At 38.3% G+C, this 27,623-nt stretch overlaps 1 protein-coding gene across 6 annotated transcripts; it reads left to right on the top strand.

The window, feature by feature from the left end:
• Positions 1–27,623, top strand: ANAPC4 (anaphase promoting complex subunit 4). 6 transcript variants are annotated; one of them, XM_073342362.1, is made up of 28 exons: positions 183–392; positions 2,384–2,489; positions 3,401–3,533; positions 5,120–5,194; positions 5,354–5,380; positions 5,468–5,512; positions 7,105–7,189; positions 8,072–8,182; positions 8,677–8,760; positions 8,985–9,071; positions 10,541–10,605; positions 10,700–10,742; positions 10,840–10,916; positions 11,409–11,509; positions 11,583–11,634; positions 15,912–15,967; positions 16,626–16,672; positions 19,077–19,133; positions 19,338–19,394; positions 20,038–20,131; positions 21,327–21,424; positions 21,952–22,013; positions 22,109–22,147; positions 22,233–22,334; positions 22,956–23,033; positions 24,864–25,034; positions 25,806–25,929; positions 26,394–27,623. In XM_073342362.1, exons 1-28 carry the CDS (start codon positions 285–287, stop codon positions 26,607–26,609), a joined length of 2,400 nt encoding a protein of 799 aa, XP_073198463.1. In that variant the 5' UTR covers positions 183–284; the 3' UTR covers positions 26,610–27,623. The 6 variants fall into 6 exon arrangements, 4 of the variants coding, with proteins under 4 accessions (XP_073198465.1, XP_073198463.1, XP_073198462.1 ...); XM_073342361.1 differs by having other exon boundaries at positions 16,626–16,675; XR_012158700.1 differs by lacking the exons at positions 25,806–25,929; positions 26,394–27,623 and adding an exon at positions 23,442–23,795 and having other exon boundaries at positions 1–392; positions 16,626–16,675; positions 24,925–24,975.

Here is a 27,623-nt window from a genome sequence, read left to right as displayed (position 1 = left end):
GGAGGCGGAGCCGGAGCCGGCGGCCGCGCAGTGACGAGCGCAGGGCGGCCGGGAACTTGGGAAGGCGGGAGCGCCGGGCGGAGCTGCCTCTCGTGGGGGCTCTCGCTGTGTCCTGTGGGCAGCCGCCCGGTGAAGCCGGGGTCCCTGCTGGCTCCGGGCGCGGAGGGGGGCTGCCGGGGGAGTGGGGAGGGTTTAAGGGGGACGGAGATCGGCGGTGAGAGGAGGGGGCTTCCCAGCAGGCTGGGCCGCGAGCCCCGAGTCTGAGGGTGCCGGAGCCCCCCGCCATGCCGGCGTTCCGGCAGGTCGGGGAGAAGCAGCTTCCCCAGGAAATCATCTTCATGGCCTGGTCTCCCAAGAGGGATCTCATCGCCCTTGCCAACAAAGTGGGGGAGGTAAGGCGGGGCCGGGGGTAACGGGGAGCAGCTGGTCGGCCCGGCTCAGCCAGCTGGAAATGGTGGGTAGAGAAACCGCCCCCGGAGACAGGGCTGTTGTGATCTCTCCTGCTAGGGGGAGCGGGGTTCGCTGGCTGACAGCCCGTCTCCGCTCGCAGCGAGGGGCCTGCTGCCTGCCCCTCCACGAGCAGTTCCCTTAGGGCTCACCACACAGGGCTCCGCTCCATGGATCCAGTCCCGTGCCCTGCCTCTGGCAGGGCCCCGTACCTGGTACTCCAGAGAGAAAGAACTCTAGTCTTCCCCTTGGCAGCTGGGCAGTGCTGTGCCAAGGGGGCTAGCATTGGTTACCCTCAATGGCCATTACTGACATACCCCAAACACGCCTCCTTATTCCTTGTGGCCTCTTCAGCCACATGAATAGTGGTGCTTGGCTGTCTCCAGTGTTAGCGTGGCATGTGTCTTTATGAGTGTTTTGTTTTATTTTAAACCCTTCACATGAGAATGACTTGGTAAGTGCCCTGGGTTTACTATCTTGGCAGTTCCAGGAACTGTGTTCTTTTCATGCTGGCTGTATGGCACAGTTGCCAGCATCAGTGCAGGAGAGACCCAGGTTTACAGTAGCTGCTTGATGTGTTGCAAGGCAGAATTTGGTGGAACAGTGGTGTGAAGAATCTGGCACAATGCCTGAACACGCTGTATCTGAATCTATCTCAAATATTCAGTCTCTGATGACTTTGGGAAGCATCCTGTTTTCCTAAAGTGTATTTAAAAATTGCTTGCTGATTTTCTTCCTGTCTTATGTTCTCTCACAATCCTGATGTTCTTCAGATGTGTTCTGGAAAAGGGGTATCATTTAAATGTTCATCCTGTCACCATAAGATTCTGTACTCATCTTCAAAATGTTCAGGTTAAGATCCCTGGGAGTAAAGAGCAATAGTTGCTGGTGGGGGTGGAGTGGGTATATTGTCTCTCTGTGTTTTTTGCTACATATGTCGTCCTTTGTCCACAATATAATAGTTTTAGAATATATTTTGTGATAGGAGAATTTTTGCCTTACTTTTATCCTTTGTTAAAAAAACAGAATCTAAGTAAATGGTAATTCCCAGCTGAATACCTGGTTTTTTGTGTGTCCCAGCAGAGTGCATGTTTTTGTGTGTGATTTAACAAGTGTAGAAAAATTAATTTATATTTAAAATAATTTTAAAACCAATAGAAGCATCGAAAACTGGTTAGTGGTGCAGAGGCAGACTGTATGTCCTGGAACAACATGTTGTAGATCTCAGTTTATTTCTTGAGGTAACGTAATTCAGAGCTTCCCTTGCCAGTTTGCTACATATTGCTTCTGATCTTACGGCCGTGCTGTCTGCTGATGACAGGGTAGGGGGGTTGCTTCTGTCAGAGAGCATTGTTTTTTTAATGTCTTTTTCTGGTCTCTCTGTCAGTTCCTGTTTTCCTTGTTTCCCTCTATCCCTCCACAGCACATTCTTTTTGCTGTCTACACCAGTGGTTTTCAACCTGTGGTCCACAGACCCATGGGGGTCCGCATACTATGCCTAAGATTTCCAAAAGGGTCTGCACCTTCATTTGAAATTTTTTAGGGTGTCCGCAAATGAAAAAAGATTAAAAACCACTCCTCTGCACTTTGGTCTCCTCATGATGCATCTGGCTATGCATGGGAAGATCAACTGCAATGCTTCCACAATACAGTTGCTATCTACCATATTATTCCGATTAGCCAGGTTGATTGTAAACTTCAGGTCTTAACCTAAAACCTCTTTTCATTGCTTCATAGTAGACAGTATGCCCCAGAACTCTGTGTGTGTATGTAGAATGACTGCTTTCTTGATACAAATAGTTCTAGATCTGACTTTCAGGATGTGGGATTTTCTTAAATCTAATAAAAAGGAGTGATACTTTAGTGGCTGACTTACAAAATATTGTTAAAGGAGAAGATGTTCAAGTTTCCTACATTTAATCTATCTGCTTTTCAGGTTTTACTTCACCGACTTGCAAACTTTCAGCGAGTTTGGAGTTTGCCACCAAATGAAAATACAGGGAAAGAAGTTACAGCCCTTGCTTGGAGACCAGATGGCAAAAGTAATGTTAAATATATGATGTTTTGTGCTGCAATAAAAATGGTGTTGGAAATCAGCAGATACCTTTCGTGAACACAGCACCACCTGTCTCAAAAAGAAAATACTCACTACAAAATATTAATTTTATGTAGCAATACTATTAAAATAATAGTGAAAGGTACCCCTTTGATGTGTGATGTGATGTATAAAGAATGGCCAAATTATAGTGGCACTGAAGTAACAGGTGAAATCTAAAATCTGATTGCAATTATGGGAATATTATTCTTCAAATTGCATGGCACAGCTTTCAACTCTTAATAGTGCAGAGATGTTCCATGTCAATCATCCATCTGCATATGAATGAGCAGAATCTCCAATTATATTGTAACCTGGCATTCTTTGGGAATGAATTAGTTCAAAAAGATGAATATACTCATGTAAGTTCTTATGCAAATGTTGCCCAATGAATATTCGTGTCAGTGTTCTAATCAAGTAGGGATGAGTTCTTGTGAGAATCTTAGCATTATGTTACATTGCAATAAAATATCCTTGCTAATTGAACAGTGTGTCTCAAATGTATTTTTGGCACCAAATATGCTAAGACTTTAATCCATGCTTAGCTTATGTTTTCTCCCATGAGTAACAGAAAGCTAAGCATGGACCTAGGTTAAACATATGTGTAAGTCTTTGCAGGATCAGGTCATTTTGTCAGGTGTGACCCAATATGCCATTTTAAAATAAAAAGGTTGACTTCAAGTGTGCTTTTTAGTAAGATGGTTTAAAATTAGAAGTGACATTAGAAAAAGTTCAAATTGTATGTAGTATTTGGATTTAATGACTGAAGAATCATTACATTTCCTAACTTGTCATATGTTTGAGTAGCTGCAATGTTTTGTGTGTTGATTATTTAACATTATTCTGTTACTTCTCTAGTTTTGGCTTTTGGCCTAGCTGATACCAAGCGTGTTATCCTGTGTGATGTAGAAAAACCTGAAAGTTTACACTCTTTCTCAGTGGATGCTCCTATTACTTACATGCATTGGATGGAAGTAACTGAAGAAAGCAGGTAGCTCTAAAAACTTTACAGTTAAATAGTGGAATATAGTAGTTAAGCAAAAAAAAAAAAAAAGTAACTGTCACATAGGTCAGTCACTTTTCCCACCACTTCATTTAAAAAAATCCCCTTTTTTTTGTTTCTAGTGTAGGTTTTTCATACATTTATTGATAACAGTGCAGTTCTAGTGCTAAAAGTTTGATATTTTTGTTTTCTAGTTATAAGAACAAGAACACTTTTAATAGTATCTTGTGCGTCCATTTATTAATTTATAGTTTATTATAGCTTATTTATTTAGATATATGAGCTAGTATTGACTTGCATAATTGCTGCTCAGTTTACGTAACGGTGTTCTACCAATATCAAATGTATTGCTGTAATCTGCTTCATTGTACCTGGACAATGGAAGGTGATAAATTTAAAATATTATTTTTATCCACATTTTCAAGAATTTTAGTGATTTTGTTTATTTTTAATGCATTGATGGAAAACCCAGAGCTATTGGAAGTGCTGTCTTAATTATGTTTGTATCTCAGGACATAAGAGTACCCCCATTGTCTTGCAAGTTGTGTGCCATTAGTCATAAATTGTGCTTCTGTTCACTCTGACATTCGCACAGATCTGATATGAGCCCTTCATAGTTCCACATGCCATAGGGGAAGTTGGGGGCATCCCCGCCCCCATTTCTGTGTCCTCACAAACCAGTCTACATTGGCTGTATTAAAAAAACAAGAAATTCCATAAACAAAAATTTTGTTTAAAAGGGATTAAGGCTAGGTAAGTGTGACATTCTTCCCCCTCCCCATAAACACAAACCCTGAACCAGCAAGGAAATATTAAGCTAGGGGATATCTTTTAACCGTAGACTAATGCCCTTGTGGCCTGTTTCCACACTCAGCATCTTCATAAGTAATTTCCTGCAGAATATGTTGTGGGCTTCCTTAATCTCTTTTACAGTAATCTCTACATAATTTTAATTGCAACCTCATGCTTCCAGCATAAACATGTAATATGCTGGACACTTAACTTGTGGATATATGTTAACCTGAAATGAGGTTGTAAATAAGGCTTTGCTTTAGACTGACGAGTCTTTTTGTTGACTTCAGTGGGCTTTGGATCAGGCCCATAGACTTATGCTAGGAATTATTTAAAGCTGTTTAGGGCAGGGGAAATCTTTCTTTTTTTGGTGTTTGTACATTGTCTAGCACAGTGGGGTCCCGTGCTCCACGATCAGGGCCTCCCCGCACTGTTATAATGCAAATAATTAATAATAATGGAAGATTTGGGAAGCAAACCACTGAATCAGCAAATATAAACTTGTTCTTCGCCTTTCTATGTGGGAAACACTAAGTCAAAAGAAGAGGATATAAAAACAAAAAGAGAGCTCTTTAGCCATCTTGTATTGATGTGATTGTGTTTTAAAAAGACTTTACTTAGAAAACAAATGATATGCTTGTGAGATTTGTAACTCTTTGAACATACATGATATGTTAAGTCTAAATTACTACCTGGCATTTAATTTAAAAAAAAAATCTTTTACAATTTTTAAAGTCTGGCAGCAAAGGCAAAGAAATTCTTAATGATTCCTTTTTTTTCAGTGTTCTCACTTCATTTTATAATGCTGAGGATGAGTCAAATCTTCTCCTGCCTAAATTACCTGCATTGCCCAAAAAGTAGGTGTTAAATTAAAAAACCTAAATATCTTAATTTGTCATTTGGTGTCATTTTATGGGTTCTTTATGTTTAAAAGTACACAACTGTTCTGAAGTAAATAAGAAGACATCTTTACTAAAGGCACTTATTTCTCAAACTTTATTTTGCCTTCAATTTAGCTACAGTACCTCTGCAAAAATTTTCAGGTAAGAATTGATGACTTCATGTCTTCTTATAATGATGCTTATGGTTGCCTATGGGTTACCATAATCATACCATTTTTATATTTTTAGTGAAGAAAAATCAGATGAGATTATGAAGCTCTTGGGTGATGTAAGGTAAGTATTGTTCTTTGAAATCCATAAAATAACGGCAAGTTTGGATTTAAAATAAATTGTAACTTTTTTTCTTAATGGTGACCTACAAAAGGGGTGGCAGGAAAGTCTCTTGGCTTTTATAAAGTGCAAAGAAGGATTTAATGGACCCAGGTCTCTCTCTTTGCTGGAGGACTTCTTGAAGGAATATAGAACTGAAGTGGGAACTGTATTACCCTTTAATTGAAAGAGAGGGAGAGTTGGTTGAATATTTCAGAGAGCTTTCTTTCAAATTGTCTTAATCTTGAGTTAAATACATGTTAAGCAAAACTAAATCGTTCTGTAGTCGGATAAAGAATCCCTTCATCTCTCAGCTGATCACGTTTAAGTTTTTTGTGATGTCATAGTTCAGCTAATTCTCCATGCTTCCAAAGAATCCACTAGCAAAAAAACCCTAAAGCCCCTGACGTAGTTTATAAGCATTAAGCATACAAATTCTTGTAAAACCACCCTTTGTCTCATTGGCAGTATAATTAGAGTCACTTTAAAACTAGCCTATTTAAAACAAATGGAAGTGATGGGTATTCTTTAAAATCATTTTCCCTTCCTTTGTCTCCCCCATTTGCAGCTTGGATAGGTCCTCTTCTTAGATTAGAGAAATGTGCTATCAAACACACCATAAATGCTTAAAAAATAGCTAACTGCAGCTTCCTCCTCGTCCTCTAATATAATTGGAAAAAAAGATCTCTATTGACCTATTTTTGCAGGGAATGGTTTGTTTGTTACTTCAGCAGGGCCTGAAACCACTTGGAAATATGGTAAATACTTATTCAATTTAAAATTACAATTACAGGGTCAGATTCAGCCCTATCATAGATCACCTACCCCAAAGAGTTTACAATACAAATGGACAGACAAAGGATGGGAGAGGAAACATAGGCACAGAAAGATGAAGTGAGTTGTCCAAGGTTACACAGCAAGTTAGCATTACAGCCAGGAACAAAATGCCACTCTCTCAGGACCAGTCCAGTGCCCTGTCCACTGGATGGGATTCCCTCTTCTGTTGCTGTTGTCATTGGTGCTTGTTCTCAGGTGCTACATTTGTTTTCAGTTTTCATTGCATTTGAAATTGAGTGGGGCAATGCCATTGTGTGACTGCTGGTGATATATTCAGAGTTATATTAGAGTAAAATTAGCTGAATATAAGAGAAGATTTAAAAGAGGAAATATGCTGTTGTCTACTCTTTAGAAAGAAGATTGCTAGTTAGGGTGTATGTATAAATCAAATTTTCTCTCATCATCTATCTATACTAATAACATTGGTGCTAGTAACTTTTTTGTAGAGCTATTAATTTCTCTCTTTAAACAATATTTTAATGTATTTTAAATTTTTGTCTTGTTTTAATGTTGACTATATATTGGTGATAATCTTCACACTACAGACTTTGATTACTTTTAAATATTAAATCCTAAGAATAGGTATTCATGTGGAATAGAAATAGCCAACTAGTGATTTACTGACTAGGTTTGTCATAATCCAGTAAAATTTGATTCCCCCCCGTCCCCTCCCATTTGGACAACTCACTGAGTAATTTCTGAGTCTTATTTGTTATCAGGCTAAATGCCCTTGTTCTTGGAGGCAGTTCTGGATTCATTGAGGTTTATGCTTATGGAATGTACAAGATTGCTACAGTAATAGGGGTAAGTGTTTTTGTTTTGTTTTTATTTTTAACTTCCCTTGTTATTTCTCCTCTTAAAATACACTTTGTTAATTAAACACAGTTTTTAGTTCATCTTTGGGAGTGTAAAGTATTGCAACTTCAACACTTCAGTATTACTATGCTTAAAACCCAGAGAGAGGAATAGTTGTGTGGTTTTTATTTTGTTTTTTAATTAGTATTCCATCTGGAAATCTTCAAATCCTGTATCATTTGAAACAAAGTGCACCTTAATTGTACTTGTGGTACTTGTGGTACCTTGGAGACTAACAAATTTATTAGCCCGCTTCATCAGCTGTAGCCCACGAAAGCTTATGCTCTAATAAATTTGTTAGTCTCTAAGATGCCACAAGTACTCCTCCTGTTCTTTTTGTGGAAACAGACTAACATGGCTGCTACTCTAAAACCTTAATTGATTAGTCTCCTTAGTGTTGGTATGGCAACCCCCATTTTTTCATGGTGTGTGTGTGTGTCTGTCTCTATATATCTTCCTTCTGTATTTTCCGCTGCATGCATCTGATGAAGAGGGTTTTAGCCCACGAAAGCTTATGCCCAAATAAATTCGTTAATCTCTAAGGTGCCACAAGTACTTGTTCTTTTTGCTGATACAGTCTAACATGGCTACCACTCTGTAATTTAATATTGATTATACAAAACAAAACAGTATGCACGCATTTTTGTTTCCCCTCAATAGCTGAGATGTTTATTTCTCTTTTCAGGTGATACTTACACAGAAATAGAATGCAGTTTCTGTTTGAAATAAGGGCATGTGTTCAGTTCATCAGTTAATAGATCAGTGTACTTGTACCTATTGGGCTATTGAGAAAATGAGATACTTTAACCCCTTTACATTGGACTCTTTCAGGTGGCAGGTTCTTGCCTTGGATTATGCTTTTCTAGTGATTTGAAATCACTATCCGTCATTACAGAGGTGCAAGTTTCCCCAGACAGTGTACCGGAGATTACCTATTTCCAGGTGAGTAAAATGCAGACTGCAAACACACAAATAGTGGTGTTTTCTAAATGTTCTGTTAAAATATTTAAACTATTTATTTTTACTACTCATATGAAACAATTCTAATATATTGTCCTCATTTCTATTTACATAACGATAAAAATATTTTTATTCCCACCTTCTCTAAAGTTCATGTAATATTATTTAGGTTTTTTGGCTTCTCCATTTTGACTCAAATTGTTGTAATACGTGATTGACAGTGATGAAGCTCTGAAGTGTTTGCATTTTTCTGAACAGTAGCTGTATTCTAAAGGCTTTTTATGTACTGTCTCCTTTCTGCCAAACTAACAACTAAATAATTTCATTATTCCCTATTATAGTAGGAAATATATTTTAATATTCCCTATTTTAGTGACTGTGGTTTTTGCCTTAATGAACGTGATCGAGGCTATTGTTACAGAAAATAAAAAGACCATCCATCTGATTATAACTGTTGCTTATCTTGCATATTACAGCTGGACACCAGTCTGCTATCGGTTTATTTACCTGAGGTAACTCGAATGGCCAGGAAATTTACTCATATTTCAACTCTCCTACAGGTACATTTTTGTTATGACTTTTTTTTAATTCCACAGTTATTACAGGCATTGGATTTTGTAACCCTATTAGTATAAAACACTTGCTTACTTAGGGATTTAGGTTGATTTTAAGTTAATATAGAGCACCGCTTTAGAAATGTAAAGATAAGAGTCCTCTGAGAACATATGTATGTTTAGTCTCAATTTTAAAAAAGTCACTGCACTAACTTCTCTTTGCATTGCAGTATATAAAGTTATCATTGACATGTATGTGTGAAGCATGGGAAGAAATATTGATGCAGATGGACTCACGTCTAACCAAATTCGTACAGGTATTGTGGTATAAGCAATTATTTGGGGAAGGCAGAGAATGAATAGCTTTCTTATTTATATTAAATTATTTCATATCTCAGTTTTGTTTCTTTCATAGAATCATAGGTCTGGAAGGGACCTTGAGAAGTCATCTAGTCCAGTCCCCTGGACTCCTGGCAGGACCTAGTATTAGACCATCCCTGGCAGGTGTTTGTCTAACCTGCTCTTAAAAATCTCCAATGATGGAGATTCCACAACCTCCCTAGGCAATTTATTTCAGTGCTTAACCATCCTGACAGTTAGGAATTTCTAAACCTCCCTTGCTGCAATTTAAGCCCATTGCTTCTTGTCCTATCCTCCAAGGTGTTAAGAAGAACAATTTTTCTCCCTCCTCCTTGTAACAACTTTTTATGTACTTGAAAACTGTTATCATGTCTCCTCTCAGTCTTCTCTTTTCCAGACTAAACAAACCCAGTTGTTTTCAGTCTTCCCTCAAAGGTCATGTTTTCTAGACCCTTAATCATTTTTGTTGCTCTTCTCTGGACTTTCTCCAATTTGTTTCAGAGTAGCAGCCGTGTTCGTCTGTATCCGTCAAAAGTGCCACAAATACTCCTGTTCTTTTTCCAATTTGTCTATATCGTGTGTAATGAACAGCTATCACAGGATAATGGTCTCTGTAAATTCAGAGGCAAGCTGGAGTCCATTAGTAATTAATGTTTGTCAAGTGCTTTGAAGTTGAAAAAGCATTGTTTGAGAGTTCAGTAGTTTTATCCTGTGACTTTCTAGTCCATTGACAACAGTCAATTGGTATACCATCATCAATCTCATTATTTTAATGGATTCATGTTCATGCAGTAGTGATGGTTGTCCACTAATATAATTATTGGCTGATTGCCTTCTTATTAGATTTGTGTTTTCTAACCCACTGAGTATACTTCTGTTAGTGATTGACCAGCCTGTCCATGAAAGTGTACAACTTGAGCAGTACGTTTACACTCTTAATTTGTGAGTGGCTAAAGTTGAATTTCTTTTTTATAAGCAAATAATTTCCTAGCACAGATTCCAATTATCATAACTATTGAATTGGAGCACCTGCAGCTTGGTTCATCTCACTGGCTCTATGTCAAGTAGGAAAAAGTATAGTAGAATATGTATAAGGGAGCTACCAATGAGGTGCTGTTGGAGTGGCATAAATTTTGTAATCCTTGCTAGTATTTAACAAACAAATTTAAAAAATTGTTTGGTAACATACATTCTGAATTAATAAAAATAATGTTCAAAACTCTTATCGCTAATGGAATAAATGTGAAAGTAGTGAATATTTTTTCCTATTTTAATCATTGAGTTTCCAGTGGTCAAGAATGCATTTTCAGTGTTCAATGATGTATTTTGTTTCTCTGTATTTTAAATGAGGTGTTTGCAATTCTAATGTTGTAAATTGGTAATTTTTAAAAATCATCAGTTTATTTCAGTAATTTTTGATTAACAGGAAAAGAACACAACCACTTCTGTACAGGATGAGTTTATGCAGCTGCTGTTGTGGGGCAAAGCAAGGTAGTTGCTGCTTGGGTTTTTATATTCCTGTTTCAACTTGTAAATGCATATTCAGATTAAAGAAAGAACACTTATTTTAATTTTTGTCACTTAGCCTTGAACTTCAAGCACTTTTAATGAACCAACTAACAGTAAAGGTATGGTAATGTTTACTGTCTTTAAATGGTCTATTTCAGTATCTTTCATAAGTGTCGTATTAATATACTATAATGAAGCATGTCTCTTTTCTATCAGGGCTTAAAAAAGCTTGGTCAGTCCATAGAGTCTTCGTACTCCAGTATACAAAAATTAGTCATAAGTCACTTGCAGAGGTAAGTCATATAACACCTAATGAATTACAGAGATAAATTTATTAGTAAACCTTAGTTTAAAAGAAACTGAGCCCAATGAAAAACATAACCACTTCTTGTCATGATCGTGCAGAGTTTAGTCTGTTATTATTTTGTGACATCAGAAATTAAAATTTAAAATGTAATTTTGAATATTAACTCTTTTCTCCCTAAAGTATTGTAAGGGAAGAAATACTTGATTTATTTAACTGATTAGAGCTAGAAAAGTCTAACACTGTACAGGAAATGTGCTGTAGCTAATGTTTAAGGACTTGGGACTGTGATTCAAAAAAAGTAGGTAATGCTTTTGGACAGAATGCTTGCTCTCTGTAAAATGAGGATAATGATATATTTGAAAGAACTTTACAAAGTAGGGATGAGAAAGTGCTGTATAAGAGTAAGATATTATGTGTAAAATATTTGTCAGTTAAACGAGTCTCCACTTGATTAAGAAATTATGCTTTTCTGTAATAGTGGCTCTGAGGCATTGTTGTACCATTTGAGTGAACTGAAAGGAATGGCATCATGGAAACAAAAATATGAGTCTCTTGGACTAGACGCAGCAGGAATTGAAGGTACAGTAATTGGCTTACTACTCATCACGCTGATGTTCGTTGTGAAAACTAAAAATGGTTGCTCTCTTTGCAGATGCTATTACTGCTGTGGGCTCCTTCATCTTGAAAGCAAACGAGCTTCTTCAGTAAGTATTTATTTGGAGAGTTGCAACACAATTTTATTTTCAATAGGGCTGTCGATTAATCGCAGTTAACTCGTGATTAACTCAGAAAAATTAATCGTGATTTAAAAAATTAATCGCGATTAATCGCACTGTTAAACAATTGAAATTCATTACATATTTTGGATGTTTATCTACATTTTCAAATATATTGATTTCTATTACAACACAGAATACAAAGTGTACAGTGCTCTCTTTATATTATTATTTTTCCTTACAAATATTTGCACAGTAAAAATGATAAAAGAAATAGTATTTTTCAATTCACCTCATACAAGTACTGTAGTGCAATCTCTTTATTGTGAAAGTTGAACTTACAAATGTAGAATTAAGTACAAAATAAAACTGCATTCAAAAACAAACCAATGTAAAACTTTAGAGCCTACAAGTCCACTCAGTCCTACTTCTTGTTCAGCCAGTCTCTAAGACAACAAGTTTGTTTACATTTTATGGGAGATACTGCTGTCTGCTTCTTATTTGAAATGTCACTTTGTACTTAATTCTACATTTGTAAGTTCAACTTTAATGATAAAGAGATTGCGCTACAGCAGTGCTACTCAAAGTGGTGGTCCGCGGACCGGTGCCGGTCCGTGAGCCATCGGCTGCCAGTCCGCGTGCACATTGGGAAAAAAATTGCTGGTCCCCCCACATCAGATAGCTTGAGAAGCACTGCACTACAGTATTTGTAGGAGGTGAATTGAAAAATACTATTTCTTTTGTTTATCATTTTTACAGTATAAATATTGGTAATAAAAAATCATAATATAAAGTGAGCACCATACACTTTGTATTCTGTGTTGTAATTGAAAAAATGTATTTGAAAATGTAGAAAACATCCAAAAATATTCAAATAAATGGTATTCTATTATTGTTTAACAGTGCGATTCATTGTTTTAATTGCGCGACAGTCCTAATTTTCAAATATAAAAATGTAACATATAGCTGAAATGAATGTTTGAAGATTTTTCTATGTCATTTTATGTATTAGAATAATCCCCTCGAGTAACTGTTCTATGACCTCCTTTATTTAAAACATAACTGAAATGATCAAGTGAGATATTGGAATGATGAGTAGGGCAACCAAAATGGATCTTAGGAAAAGAAGAAATATAACTGGTACAATAGAGGCGTTTTATTCTACATTGTGAGTGCCAGTTTTGTAGACACTGGGGTCCTTTGGGAAAAATAGCATGTGATCATGTAATTGGAGACTGTATCATAATGCACAGGCACATGCAAATAATGCAAATGCACTTGACTTTGCAACCTGAATAACGGTTAACGTTAATCTTTTAACCGAGCTAAATTTGTGGGTAATATAAAATTTTTGATATTGTTTAGTCCACAGTTCATATTTCAACAAAATTAGTTCTCTTAATGAGTAATTTCCAATAACCAGAGCAGTTTTAAACTTAAGTATATAGTAACTATCTTAATTTTCCTTTCACATAGTTTATGTATGTGCAATTTCCTAGGTTATTAGAAAAGTAAACTGAAAAAAAATAGAAATTCCATTAGGTGGCATCATCTTGATACTCACATGGGTCATCAGCAGAGTTGGAACCTTTAGATCCTCTGCCATTTGAGGTAATGGAGTAACAGCAGTAGTAAGCTGTTACCCTCTGTATGGACCAGCACTACAAGAAGATGAGAAACACATTTTGCCACTGGGCTTCACAGATATTTACTGATGAGAGGAATGGTGAAACTTAGGAATTCTGAGCTCCATTCCAAGCTCTGGAGGGGAGTGTTGTCTAATGGTTAGACCCTTCTGTCTGTTCTCCCAGCTGTGATCCCTTCTGCCCCATCCCCTCCAACCTGTCTCAGTCCTTTCTCTCCCCTACCCTGTCTCCTTGTCCCAGTACCTTTCTCTTTACTTCCCAATCACCACTCCTCAGACTTTTCATCCTAGTCCATCTCCTTGCCCAGCCAATTCTAGGCTCCCCCTCTGGGCTTGTTTTTGGAATCCCATTCTTCCACTGACTACCAGTTTCTCCACTTCCCCACACCTAGTGCCAGTCTCCTTTCCCAGCCAGTACCTCTCTACCTCACCGTAGCCCCTTGTTCAATCTCTCTCCCCCTTTCTGCCCTCCAGCTGGGTCCCAGTCTGCCTCCTCAGTCTCCTGCCCCCCATTCTGTCCCTGGTTCACTGTCCCAGGCTTTTTGCCCAGCCAGTCCCTGCAACACCTCATCTGATTTGTGTCTTGTTCCTTCCCTGCAATTTGGCTCCCAGCCTCCCAACCCAACCAGTCTCAGTTTTTCCCCACCTCCAAGTCCCAGTTTCTCTCCCCTCTAGACCTAGTCTCACCAAACTCCTTGTCCCAATCTACTCCTTTCCCTCTCTCCTGTCTGGCTTTTATCCCCTCTGCATCTTACTCCTGCGGGCATTCTGCACCAAAAAATTATAAATTCTGTACACAATATTTTTAAATTGACAAATAAAACTTGCAGAATTTTGCACAATAAATCAATGTGGAGGCTCCAGCATGGCAGTGGGAAGCACAGTCCACTGGCTGCACAGAGGTGGGAGATCACCCTGCAGCCTCCCCCTGCCCCCTCCTGGGACACTGATTTGGCAGTGAGGCTGCACCCAACCCTGACACAATGCAAGGGCTGGGCCTGCCCCCAGAAACACCCCAGGGCTCTGCTCCTTCATGCCAGGCACACTAAGGTAGGGGGCAGGCAGGCTCAACCAGGCAGAATCCAAGTTTGGAGAGGCTTAGTGTGGGGGGGATCCAGGTGTGGGGTGAGAGGGTTCTGTGTGGGACAATCTGGATGCAGACAGCTTATTGTCGGGGTCCAGGTGTAGGGGGATCTGGATGCACAGAGGCTTGTTGTGGGGTTGGTTCCAGGAGCAGGAGAAGTGGGACTCTGCAGGGGGTTCCAGGTGAAGGTGGTTGGGGCTCAGGGGGAGGGTTCTGGGTGTACTGGATGAGGCTTGATGGGAGGGGTCTGAGTATGGGGAGGTCCAGATGCAGGGGGTTGGGTGGATGGGGGAGCAGCTTCTCGTACAGTGACCCCTCCTCCCGTGGCTGAAGAGTGATGGGGGTAGGAATCAAGGGAGGATGCTGAGCTTCCTGCAGCTGGGGGAGCTTTCTGGGGATGGGTCTGACCCAGCCCCAGCCGTTCCTTGCAGGGGAAGAGGAAGTCCTGTCCTCCCCCTGCCTCCAGCTCAGCTAGCAGCTGATCCCAGCTCAGGGTAGGAGCCACCAGCTGGGGTGTCCCCAGCCCTGTGGTGATTTACCTCCCCACCGGCTGCTCTGAGTGCCTGAAACAATATACCTGCACTGCTGAGGAAGGGTGAGTGACCATTCTTGCAGCTTCCCTTCTCTTCCCTGTCAGAAAGTAATTTTTCTGTAGGGAAGCAAAGGACTTTGTGATGGATGTGAATTTTGCGCACACACACACCAGGGTGCAGAATTCCCCCAGGAGTAGTATTTGAATCAAATGGCTTCCTCCTCCAGTAGATGTTAGTAGTGGGATGTTTGAGAGCACAGGAGAGAGATTTCCCTGCTCTCAGTTCCAGTGCGTGGCTCAGAGAGCAGCTGGGAGCAGCAATTACAAGAAAACTCTAACTTCACCACTATAGCCCTGGACTGGAGGGAGCATGCTCCACTGCTCTGTGGGGATGGTACATGCACCATCCTGTCATCTATAGGAGTTTTTTGGGGATGGAGCATGCTCAGTGAGGATGGAATCTACAGAGATTTTAGCTGTTAGGGTCTAGCAAGTCTGTACTGAGCATTTGTGAGCCATGATTTCCCCCCTCCCCCTCCGGCTTATAATTTGGCAAAATATTGGGTGAATTCTCATGCAGACAACAAAAGACATACCCCCTGACACAAGTTTCTGCCCTCCTTCCAAATTTCAAGTCCCTATTCCAAAACATGAGGGTGCTACAATGTATCAAAGAAAAGGTCACCAGAATCTTTTAACTGGGAAACATAGTTTTCACTAGCCTCGTTCTCCAAAATGACTGAACCAGTTTGACTGAAATTTTCCAAAACAATTCAGCCTGAGGCAGACATCTAGTATGGGAAAGTCCAGCTCAAAGAGTTAAAGTTTGGCAAAGTTATAAACAACCGAAAGTAGTATTGTAATGGGAAGCGAAAGGCCAACTTAACAAAACGGCATTGCTGCCATCCCCACCTATAATACAGTTAGAACTTCTGCATAAACTTGCAGCTTGTGACCTTTGTTTACATCAAGTCTTCTACCAATTTGCATTTTTTTTTATACAGAGTTATAGACAGTAGTATGAAAAACTTCAAAGCATTTTTCCGATGGTTGTATGTGGGTAAGCTTAATTATATCCTAAGTATTTCATATCTCCTTTATATTTTAATTATTTGCTTTGATATTCTATGACAATTCCAGAATTAGTGTAATAATATTTGCCTATGGGTTAATCTGTGGAATTGACTTCTAACAAATGTAGTTTGATAAGCTCCTTGATAGCTTTTTAAAAAAGAAATTAAATGATGAAAAGAGCCAGTATTGTATTTAAATACTGAAATGTTGGCAAAAAATAGATTGACTGACTAAATCCAGTTGTGGAGCTGCTGTTATGACTTTCTATTTATTGCTATCCTGGAAATTCATACAAGTTAAAGTGACTTTTTTTCCTTTATATAGGTGATTGACGGAGCGGAGGGAATCTTTGGCTATGGTTTAGCTCTGGTATATTAACAGTGGTAGCTCTTGGCCAGTCTAAATGAAGAGCAGTCACTTAATTGAGGAATCATTCCCTCTCCTCATTTCAAAACCTATATTAATACTGAATCATACTAATAAATAAAACCTAAGAATCTTGATTCCTTGTCCCCTGCGCTAGTCAATATTGCATCTAAAGAGTAAACTTTCCTGCTCTGTCATCTGTATCTTAATATTTTACCTTAGGAAAATTTTAAGTGTATTGGAAAAATAGCATTTTCGCTGTTCTTATTTTCCCCCAGCCATGCTGAGGATGTCAGAAGATCATGTTCTTCCAGAGCTAAACAAGGTAGTAGTAACTTCTTCCGATTAGATGCTTTTTTATAATAATGCAATGTAAAATCTAATTCTGAAGGTAGCCAGTGGTTTAGTGCAGTTAGAAACAAAAACCAACCTTTTAAGGTTGTTTCTTTAAAGTAAATTGCATTTAAAGAATAATGCTGTCCTGCTAGCCCTTTGGGATAGTTAGGGCATGAAATGCCCTCAGTTGCACATTATTGGCTGTAATGTGGTCAGCCTTATGTCTATTACTCTTCTGAAACAAATCTCACTTTTCTCTTTGAAATTGAGTAAACTATATGTTGACCATTTTAGTGAGTAGGCTGTATAGTGGATCTTTTCACCTCTTGAAGGAGGCTTACTCTCTGCTCCCCTCTCTAGTGGGCACCTTTGCCCTGACTGGGGTGTCTACTTCCACCACCCCCCCCGCCCCCGTCAGCATTGCTTCTGTTTCTTTGGGTCTAAGTTAATATCACTGCTGTTGCATGATCTTCTCTGCAGCAGTCCTTTAGACACTATATAAAAGCAGTTGCTGCCCATCTAAACTTTTACTAATGTGAAGCTTTGTGTTTGATTTGTTCCGAAGAAAATTGTTGCTTCCCAGTATTCTTCACTAGCAAAACTAGCTCTAACCAGCTCTAACTTTTTACCGTATTATCCTCTAGGTGCTTACAAATTGATTGTTTTAATAATTTTGTTCCAGTATATTTCCAGATATTGAAGTTAAGCTGACTGGTCTGTAATTCCCCAGGTTCTCTTTGTTCCCCTTTAGACAATGATATGTTTGCCCTTTGTCAGTTTTCTGGGACATCACCCATGTTCCATGAGTTCTCAAATATAATTGAGAATGGTTCTGTGATTTTTTTTTTTTTCAACTAGTTTCTTAAATACCCTAAGGTGCATTTCATCAGGTCCTGCTGACTTGAATTTATTTAACTTATCTAAATATTCTTGTTCTTTCCTTATTTTGGCTTGTGTTCTTTTCTCCTGGTTTAATATTATTTGTTTTAGGTATCTGGTCATAGTTTACCTTTTTAGTGAAGACTGAAGCAAAATTTGCATTAAACACCTCAGTCTTCTTGATGATGTCCATTATTAACTATCCTTCCCCACTAAGTAGAGGACATAAACTTTCCTTCCTCTTCTTCCTAATGTACATATAGAACCTCTCTGGATTGCCTTTTATGTCCCTCACAAGGTACAACTCATTTTGTCCTTACATATTTGTGCTGGGTTTTTTTACTTATCCTTAGCAATTTTTCCATGCTTCCACTTTTTGTACGATTCCTTTTTGATTTACAGGTCATTAAAGAGCTCTCAAGGGAGCCATATTGGCTTCTTACTATTCTTTGTATCTTCTTCCTTCACATCAGGATAGTTTGCTGTTGCACCTTTTAATATTGTCCCTTTGAGACAACTTCCAGCTCTCCTGAACTTCTTTTTCCCTCTGATTTTTCTTCTTACAGGACCTTATCTGTTAGATCTCCAAGTTTGTTAATATCTGTGTTTTTGAAGTCAATTTTTTTCTTATTCTGCTGCTCGCTCCTTCCTTTTCTTAGAATCATGAAATCTATCATTTCATGATCACTTTCACGCCAAGTATCTTCAGGTTCGCAACCAATTCCTCCTTGTTAGTCAGAATCAAGTCTAAAAGGGCTGGTTACTTCCTCCACTTACTGAAAGAAAAAGTTTTCCCCAATGCATTCCAAGAACTTATTGGACACTTTGATTTGTCTTATTACTTGTCCAGCAGATGTCTGGGTAGTTGAAATCCCCTATTACTATGATGTCTTATGTTTGGATATTTCTGTGTGTTTTTTTTTGTTTTTTTAGAAATTCCTCACCCACCACCACTTCCTTATTTGTTGGTGTGTAATAGATCACTGTAATGACATTGCCTCTGTTCTTTTCCTCCCTTTTATCTTCCTCACTTTTATCTTTCAATTGGTCTGCCTCTCTCGTCCTCTGGACCTTCATAACAAGTGTGTGTTCTTGACGTACAGTGCAACATCTCCCTTGTTCCTCTGTGGGCCCTTCCTGAGCAAGCTATGCCCCTCTATGCCAGTGCGGTAGTTAAGAGATTTATCCCACCAAGTCTCTGTGATGCCAGTTAAGTAATTTAATTTATGGACTAATACTTTCAGTTCTTCCTGTTTATTCCCAATGCTCTTTGCATTTGTGTGTAGACATCTGAAATGGTAAGCAAAGTCCCCCACTTTGCCCTGTTGTTGCTCTTATGACCGTCTTGTAATTTTCCATTTCTCTCTCCCAACATTTAGCTCTCTGTTAAGGTCACCTTTTTTTTTAATATCTACCTGTAGGCTTTTGTCACATGCCTCCTTGGAACCTATTACATTCTATATTTGTTTGAATTATGGTTATTTTATAGTCTTTCCCCTTTTTATTTCCATTAGATGACTCAAAAAGATATCACATTTGTTGCTGATTTTCTTACTGAACACTTCAATGAGGTAAGGTATTTCAGTTTACTGAGTGCTTTTATGCATGCACCCTAATTCTGTCTTCAGACAACTGAACTGGAAAGGCTGGTTAAACTAAATTGTCTTTTGTTTTTTTTTAAAGTGTCTCACTATGAAAAATCATCTAATTTCCCTTGTCTTAAGTACTGTCAAGTCAGTATTTTGTGTTTAAAATTTGTTTTATATTTGGTTCAGGCACCAGAGCTCTACAATCGTAAAGGAAAATACTTCAATGTCGAGAGAGTTGGTCAGGTAAAGTATCAGGCTGTATATTGAGATAAGAGAGACAAAGTATACGGACAAGCACCAGCTGGGGAAAGAGGGACAGGGGAGCAAGGGCTAGAGTATTAAGATGATGTAGTTACTAAAGAGCACTCCTTCTAACTCCCTTCCTGCTGCTCAACACACACACAGGTGTTATGAGTGGAGGATACTATTTTATCTCCCTGATTATTAGGGAAAATTAATTGGATTCATATCTTATAAATTATTTCCTTCATTTGTGTGGTGTATTTAAAAAAAAAAAAGTGGAACACGGTTGAAACTAATGTTGATGGAATGAAATTGAAATCTGTTTGCTTGATGTCCTTCAAATCCTGGGGCACTAGTATTAGAATCTAAAATTGCAGTTTCAAAGAGAAATGGTTTATAACTATCTCTGATAAGAAGTTCCACAGCATTTTGAGTAACCTGTTATAATCTGATTTAGAATGGACAATAAAACATTTTCTAAAGATGTGGGAAGAAGGCCCAAAAACTGGGTTATTTATTTTTTTAAAAGGCCAATTAAATGAAGATATTATGACACATATTCTTCTCACACAGTCCTTCAGTGAATGTGTCAGAAGTATCTTGTTCTTAAATGTTTACTGCATGGATCTGTCATTTCTTGCAGTACTTGAAAGATGAAGATGACGACCTTGTATCCCCACCTAACACAGAGGGAAATCAGTGGTTTAACTTCCTTCAAAACAGCACACATCTTAAAGGTATTGCATGCTGTGCAATCAAAGATACATGTGCAGATTTGATGATAATAATCATACTTGGGTAGGCATGAGTGCAAGTAAATTATACTGTGTCAGTTGCAAAGAATATCAGTGGTGTAGAAACAAACCTGCAGATCTCATTGCCCTATAAAGATGTTTCCATACAGGCCCCTGCTCAATCTAGAATAAGATCACAGTTTTGCAGACTGTTTTTCCTCAGGCATTATGGAATCCCTCTCCCTTTTATATTCTTCTCTCACTCATGTAAATTAGACATCAAGTAGTTGATGCTCATAGTAATTGTTTTTGATTGTCTTGGTGGTCTAAAACTCTTCCATAGCATGGACCAAATTATAACAGAGAGACTATCTTGTAAACCCTTTCTGCCTATTCACAGTCATGTAGCATCCTTATGGCAACTACAGCAATTGTTTATATGACAAAATATATCTAGAAAGTTATGTAATATAATTTAGGTATCTTTCCATTTGATTTAGTGGCTGGAAATAGCCAACACCGTGTAACTGGAAATAGCCAACACCGTGTAACCAGCCAGTTTTCTGCCACCAGCAGAGAACGCTGCACAGTTTGAGAATGATTGTATACACCAGCTTCTTGTTAGTATCACAAGTCAGCAAGTATTAAGGCATTCACTTGCCTTGTTATCTGCATAGAACTGTAAGCTTGAAGGAGCTAGGAACATAATAAGTGGTTTTGTGACTGATGCTATATTTCCAGTTTTTGGTAGTTTATATTACCTTCTAACTTAGCATATATTTATTATTTTTCCAGTAAAATCTTTGTATTGAAATGAATTAGATATACTTCAGAAGATAATTAGTAACAAATAATCTTAAATGTGTGTGCATCAAATGTATCATGTCTCAAAGCAAGGAAATTCTAGCTGAAAATATTTCCATTTTGCCCAGACAGTAGATTCGCTAAGAAGAAAAAAACATTTTTTGGTATAACAGGATGCTTCATGACACATGTATTGCTAGCTGTTGGCTGGATGCAAGTCTCATGTTTCTACTATTGGAATTAGTTGGTGGGGAAGAGAGCTACAAAGGGCAAACAAGACTCCAGTTCTGATTTCTATATCCAGACCCACACTTCTGCTAGAATGCAAACTCATTTAACTGTATCTTTACAGAAACTGTATTTTTCAGTAAAAACCCTAATTATTTGTTTGCAGAAAGTCCACTGCTGTTTCCCTATTACCCTCAGAAATCACTGCATTTTGTCAAAAGGCGAATGGAGGGTATTATTGATCAGTGTCTACAAAAACCAGCTGTAAGTCCTGTTTGTTACAAACTGTGTGCATTTTGGGCCATCAGTTGCTGCTGTTTTTTGATCTTGTCATTAATTACTCTAAATTGTTTAAAGTGAATTTAGTACTCATTGAAGGTGCCCCATTGCATGCCCTAAGGGCTGAAGTCCCCTAATATACATGGTGTACCACAAGGATGGCTGTAATGTAGCTTCCCCTTCCAGTGTGTCTTGAGCCTGTCATGGGGCTGAGAAGGTGGTTAAATCTCCCTGCCTCTTCAGTTCTTTGCTTCTCACACACACACAACTAGAATCCATTTTTAAATTTAATTCATTTTATTTTCCAAGAAACAGTACAGTGGTTTAAATAAATAATTTTTAAAAGTGTGTCAAGTGATACGAGATTTTGTGATAAGGACATTTATTCAGAAGGAACTGGGCTGAGTCAGTCTGTTTCAGGTAGGTTGTGATTACTTTAAAAAAGTCGGGAGGTGTGTGTGTAACTGAATAATTTTTTCTGCATTTTGGAATGTTTTCATGGTGTGTTTCAGGATGTGATTGGAAAATCAGTACATCAAGCAGTTTGCATGCCTCTATACAAAGGATCTAAAAGGTACATTTTTTTTTCTACATTATGTTTAGTGTTAATGAGCATAGAATTATTGTAATTGTTACCTTCTGACTTTCTTTTTTGGTTTTCTGTTTTAGTGAGGACTCTACCCCTCGATTATTTAAATTACCCTTTATGTAAGTATACTGCTTCTCGTACTGTATTTCATTTACCATGTTTTATGTTTGGGTCTAACTTTTTTGTTTTGTTTTTGTATTTTAGGTGGAATGACAAATCCTCCAACTTACATTATGTTCTCTTCACGATGTTAGAAAGTTCTCTTTCTAAAATTTACATTTTGAGGCGGCACACGGATGTTTCCAGGTAATAAATTGATTGGAAATGGAAAAGTATGCTCTTGGGGCCTGATTTTGCAGCCAGATGTATCTAGATCCAGTTCCAGGCTTAGGACCTTGCTCTTCATTGCTGGATTGAGTTATTTTACTCTTCTGTGATTGTATGCTTTATTGAAAAGGAAATGTGTCAAGTATTCTCTGCTCCTTCCTTTCAGTGAGCAGTAATGGTAATGTTAAGTGGGCTCTTCATCTTACTTCATCAATATTCACCTTGGTCAACACCTCAAACCTTGTGATAGACTTTGTATACTTATTACAAAGCTTATCACAGTCTGTAAAAATGGGAAGATGATCTCAGTGATACGGACAGTTATACTCTTAATTTCTTAATGCCAGTGGTTAGTAGCGCCTGATGCCAAGGTCTACAACACAATTCTGTAACTTCAGTCCTTTCATCCATATTGTCTTTTGCTTTTCTTCTTCCACAGCCCATCCTTCAGAGTGGAAGCAACATATAGCTTGCCTGTCTGTTCTCATCCAAATAGGCTCTGCAGTCTGTTCCAGTAGTTGGTGTAAATCTTTGGATTCTGGTATTTTGGCATGGAACTTCAAGGACGAGTAACACAGCTAGTTTTCTCCCTCCTTTTAGGTCTGCTGCTAATGGACTACTTGCTGTTGATTTTGGAAACTTTTTGAACAACAGTATAAATGAAAGCTCAGATACAAGGTTAGTATATCTGGGAAACAGGGTCTTTAATAATTTGTCAGATTATATTCCTTCAAGGGTTTGCTTATCCTACTTAATGTTTTTTTCAGCTGTTTACACTTAGAGCAACTTGCAGGATCAGGGTCTTTGTGGGCAGACCTGGGCACCTGCTTGCATCCTCATAGATCTTCATGAAGTAACTTACAGGATTTTGGGCAGGTGGCTTACTTTGTACTTGAACTCAAGTTCAAGGAAACTGTCAGAATTTGCTAGATGGAAACAAAATTAGTTTAGTTCTGAAACTGCTCTTGCCTAAACATGGAATACTGACACTTTAAAAACAGTGACACAAATAATAATATGCATGAAGTGTGTAATGGTTGGCCATAATTTTCTCAATGCAGTGTCTTTGGGGAATTCTCTTCCCAGGTTTTCCCTTTTCTCTGCTCTCCACATCTCAGAAAAGCCATGTCAGGCCAACTTCTCCTTCTAGCAAAGGAGGGCTAGATACGACTGCCTTCAGAGCTAACCAGCCAACACCTGTGTCATAAATATAAAGGGAAGGGTAAACCCCTTTGAAATCCCTCCTGGCCAGGGGAAAGCTCCTCTCACCTGTAAAGGGTTAAGAAGCTAAAGGTAACCTCGCTGGCACCTGACCAAAATGACCAATGAGGAGACAAGATACTTTCAAAAGCTGGGAGGAGGGAGAGAAACAAAGGGTCTGTGTCTGTCTGTAGTCGTCTTGGCCAGGGACAGAACAGGAATGGAGTCTTAGAACTTTTAGTAAGTAATCTAGCTAGGTATGTGTTAGATTATGATTTCTTTAAATGGCTGAGAAAAGAATTGTGCTGAATAGAATAACTATTTCTGTCTGTGTATCTTTTTTGTAACTTAAGGTTTTGCCTAGAGGGGTTCTCTATGTTTTTGAATCTAATTACCCTGTAAGATATCTACCATCCTGATTTTACAGGGGGGATTTCTTTATTTCTATTTACTTCTATTTTTTATTAAAAGTCTTCTTGTAAAACACTGAATGCTTTTTCATTGTTCTCAGATCCAAGGGTTTGGGTCTGTGGTCACCTATGCAAATTGGTGAGGCTTTTTATCCAACATTTCCCAGGAAAGGGGGGGTGCAAGTGTTGGGAGGATTGTTCATTGTTCTTAAGATCCAAGGGTCTGGGTCTGTAGTCACCTAGGCAAATTGGTGAGGCTTTTTACCAAACCTTGTCCAGGAAGTGGGGTGCAAGGTTTTGGGAAGTATTTTGTGGGGAAGGACGCGTCCAAACAGCTCTTCTCCAGTAACCAGTATTAGTTTGGTGGTGGTAGCGGCCAGTCCAAGGTGTAATATTTTGTACCTTGGGGAAGTTTTGACCTAAGCTGGTAAAGATAAGCTTAGGAGGTTTTTCATGCAGGTCCCCACATCTGTACCCTAGAGTTCAGAGTGGGGGAGGAACCGTGACAACCTGTTTCAGCAATACCAAATATTTCCTGGGGGCTTGCTTGCTGTCTTTTAGTATTCCCATTCCCTGCCTTTTTGTGTGAAGGATCAGACAAACTTTGGCCCTGAACATCTATCGCCTGCACATGGCATTGCCATAAAAACCATGGACTGCCAAGCTTTCTATAAGCTTAGGTTCATGACTGCGTATTTTTATGACCTTTATGATCATTAGCCCATTAGCAGGTTAAGAACACGTCATTTGTGGGCTGAGGCAAAATTTGGATCTAAAATGTGAAACATAAATACTGATAACTTACTTAAAGATCTTTCAGTATTTATTCATTCAGCTTTTTCATTTACTGTTTGTAAAACTTGATAGAATACAAATAAACATACCTGTTTTGCTATAGCTTCTACAGTTGTATAGATGCACATTTTTATGATGATGAAACTATAACCGTGGTTCTTAAGGAGAATGCGGAACAAGAAGGCAAAGAGAGAATCTTGGCTCAGTTGCCTTTATCTTCAGTGTATGTTGACGAGGACCAAGAAAGGGAATTCAGCTTGAATTCTAGTAAAAGGTATGAAAACATGACCCCCTGAAAATTAAGAGCTGAAAAGCGGATTATACAAGTATCTGATTTGTATACAGTTATACACTTAACACACACGTATTTTAAAGAGGAAAAAAATAACTTTTTCTCTTCCTCTGAGGGGAGATGATTACAATTGATTACAACTTCCAAATCTAATGTTTGTGCATATTTGAGATTGCATGCTATTTCTTATAATAGAACTTCGCATCTCTTTTTTTAATAAATGAGAGAGGCAATTTTGAGAATGTATTGAGGAAGTAGAAACTTTGTCTGCTTCTGTGTAAGAGGTTTTGTGCCTCACCACTCAAAAGAGTACTAGAGACTCAGGAACAGGAGTGAATGCACAAGATCTGCAGTTGCACTGAGAGGGATAGGGTAATAAAAGGTTGAGGGAATATTTCTTCCTCATTCTCCCAGTGGTTGTACCTATGAGTATTATCACTATCTGTTGAAAAAACATAACTAACTTATCTTTGGAACGAAACAGCAGGATCAATGCCTTCCTATACTTATTTATATTGCCATAATGGTTTCAGGGTGAGAAGAGAGATTTTCAGTACACTGTAAAGAAAAATATGTCCAGTAACAGAAATCTAGAGTATATGCAGTAGGAGAATCACAGCATTTATAAACCTGTTGCCTGTGGTACAGTAAAATTTTAATTCTGTCATTTTTGTCTGAGGTTACTCAGGGTAGAGTTGCTGCTTACACAAACACACACACACACAATGAATTTCTGTTTTTTACCAAATGTAGGCTGGATGAGCAATCTGATGATATTCCTACACGTACTATCTTTTTGGAAAGTCAGTGGAGAGTACTGGAGAATATGAAAGCTCAGTATGTTGCAGTGAATGGCATTCGGAAAGTTTCTTGTGTGGTAAGTATCATGTTTACAGTCTAGCATATAAATCGTTAAGGGAAATAGTCTGCTGGTGCAGTGACTGAAGAGATTGATACTCTGCATCAGTTACTCTTAGGGCACTTAATTTGTTTTGTAAAAAAATGTTTTCTATATCCTGTGTTCTACAAGATCCTTAGAAAGAAAGGAGGAGACAACTTGCATCTCCGCTCCAGAGTCGAAAAAATTATAATAATAGAACTTAAATGTTTGCTTGCTTTCTGTGTAGATAGATTGGAACAGGTTAGTTTAGTCATATTTACCTTATTCTTAATCAGCCGTAGCAATGAAATAGGTTTGTCGCTAACTTGTTACTTTACTTCACTCCATTTAAAAGAAAATCAGGGTTTTGGTAAGTGCTGTTTTTAAAGGCATTGGCCAACATTTTCAAATAATTTTTTTCTGTTTATTTTGTTAATGAAAACTTCTAAATATTTCCATAGCTAAGTTCGAATCTCCGTCATGTCAGAGTGTTTGAGATGGATGTAGAAGATGATGGAGAGGCAGAGGAAGAGGAGGAGGAGGAAGAAACCACTCAGATTGTGGGTGGTGAACATGAAGAGCTGAATCTGTCTGCAGTTAACCACAGTAGTGTGTGTGGTGGTTCTGCTGAGCTGGCAGATGAAACAGAAGAACATGAATCAAGCCTGGATTCTTGACCTGATCCTTGATATTTGTGCCTTCACTGTAACAAAAAAAAAAGGAGAAGAGACTAAAAGCTAGCTTCAAATCATTGATACTTTTCTTTGTACTGTACCAAATATTATATTAATGTTGTGGATGTTGTAGAATACTACACAATGCTTCAGACAAAACCATTTCTTTGCTCCAGAGTATGTTTACTGAATGTTCGTTCTGTTACAATTAGTTTGTAACAAACACAACAGTTTCTTCCTGGAGTATTGCAGTATTGAATATATATGGGGAAGGGGTGGTGGAGAGGGCTGCTGGAGTTTTAAAGAGACATAACCAATCTGTGTAGCCCATAAATTTACCTACCTGAGGAGAACGTGTTATAGGGGTCAGATTTTCAGATGTGTGCTTAATGTTTATGTCCAGTTGAGGGGTGCGAACACGCTGTGCCCTTGAAGCCAAGGTTTACATACGTATTTGACTAACACACAGGTTTGCAGACATGCATTGGGTATTTGGCTACCCAAGTTTAGCTAGTGCACATTTCAGAAGTTTGACTCGTGCTTTTGTAATTCTTGCTTGTATTACTGGGAACCCAAAAATTGTTAAAACAAACCCCCCTGACCAACCCATTAAAGTTGTTAGACCCCAGCTATGTCTGTGTTACTTTATATGCAACAGAAATATATTGCAACCCGTGGTGTGGTGCATGAGACAATTCTTGAACATTTTCCCCTGTGTATTTTATGATGGAAAATTTATATTATTACAGAGAATATATTTTTCTATTTTGATATGTTTGTATGTCTCATGTATGCTTTCAATTTTGCCATATTTATCTCCTTTTCTAATTTATGTTTATTGGAATGTTTTGGTGCTCAATGTGAAAGCTAGAAACCTGTTTAAAATCTGAAAATGTTTGCCTGTTGCTGACTAGTTGGTCTCCTTTGTGTTCTGTAACTGCAGCTCAACTCTTTGAATTAACAGTGCTGCTAAATACATAATTCTATAAAACTGTGAGTGAATTTGTGTAACTTGAA

Source organism: Lepidochelys kempii, chromosome 4 (genome assembly GCF_965140265.1).
Source record: "Lepidochelys kempii isolate rLepKem1 chromosome 4, rLepKem1.hap2, whole genome shotgun sequence".
NCBI classification, from domain to species: domain Eukaryota; kingdom Metazoa; phylum Chordata; order Testudines; family Cheloniidae; genus Lepidochelys; species Lepidochelys kempii.
The sequence above is the reverse complement of the archived record's forward strand: the minus strand, read 5'-3'. Positions and strand labels throughout refer to the sequence as shown.

What these genes read in the sequence shown, in the direction of transcription:
- ANAPC4 (XM_073342361.1), top strand. Translation starts at nt 285, where the DNA reads ATGCCGGCGTTCCGGCAGGTCGGGGAGAAGCAGCTTCCCCAGGAAATC. An exon ending in GTCTAACCAAATTCGTACAG is followed by an intron (nt 9,072 to 10,540) that starts GTATTGTGGTAT and finishes TTTGATTAACAG; the next exon opens with GAAAAGAACACAACCACTTC. An exon ending in TTATTTAAATTACCCTTTAT is followed by an intron (nt 22,148 to 22,232) that starts GTAAGTATACTG and finishes TTTGTATTTTAG; the next exon opens with GTGGAATGACAAATCCTCCA.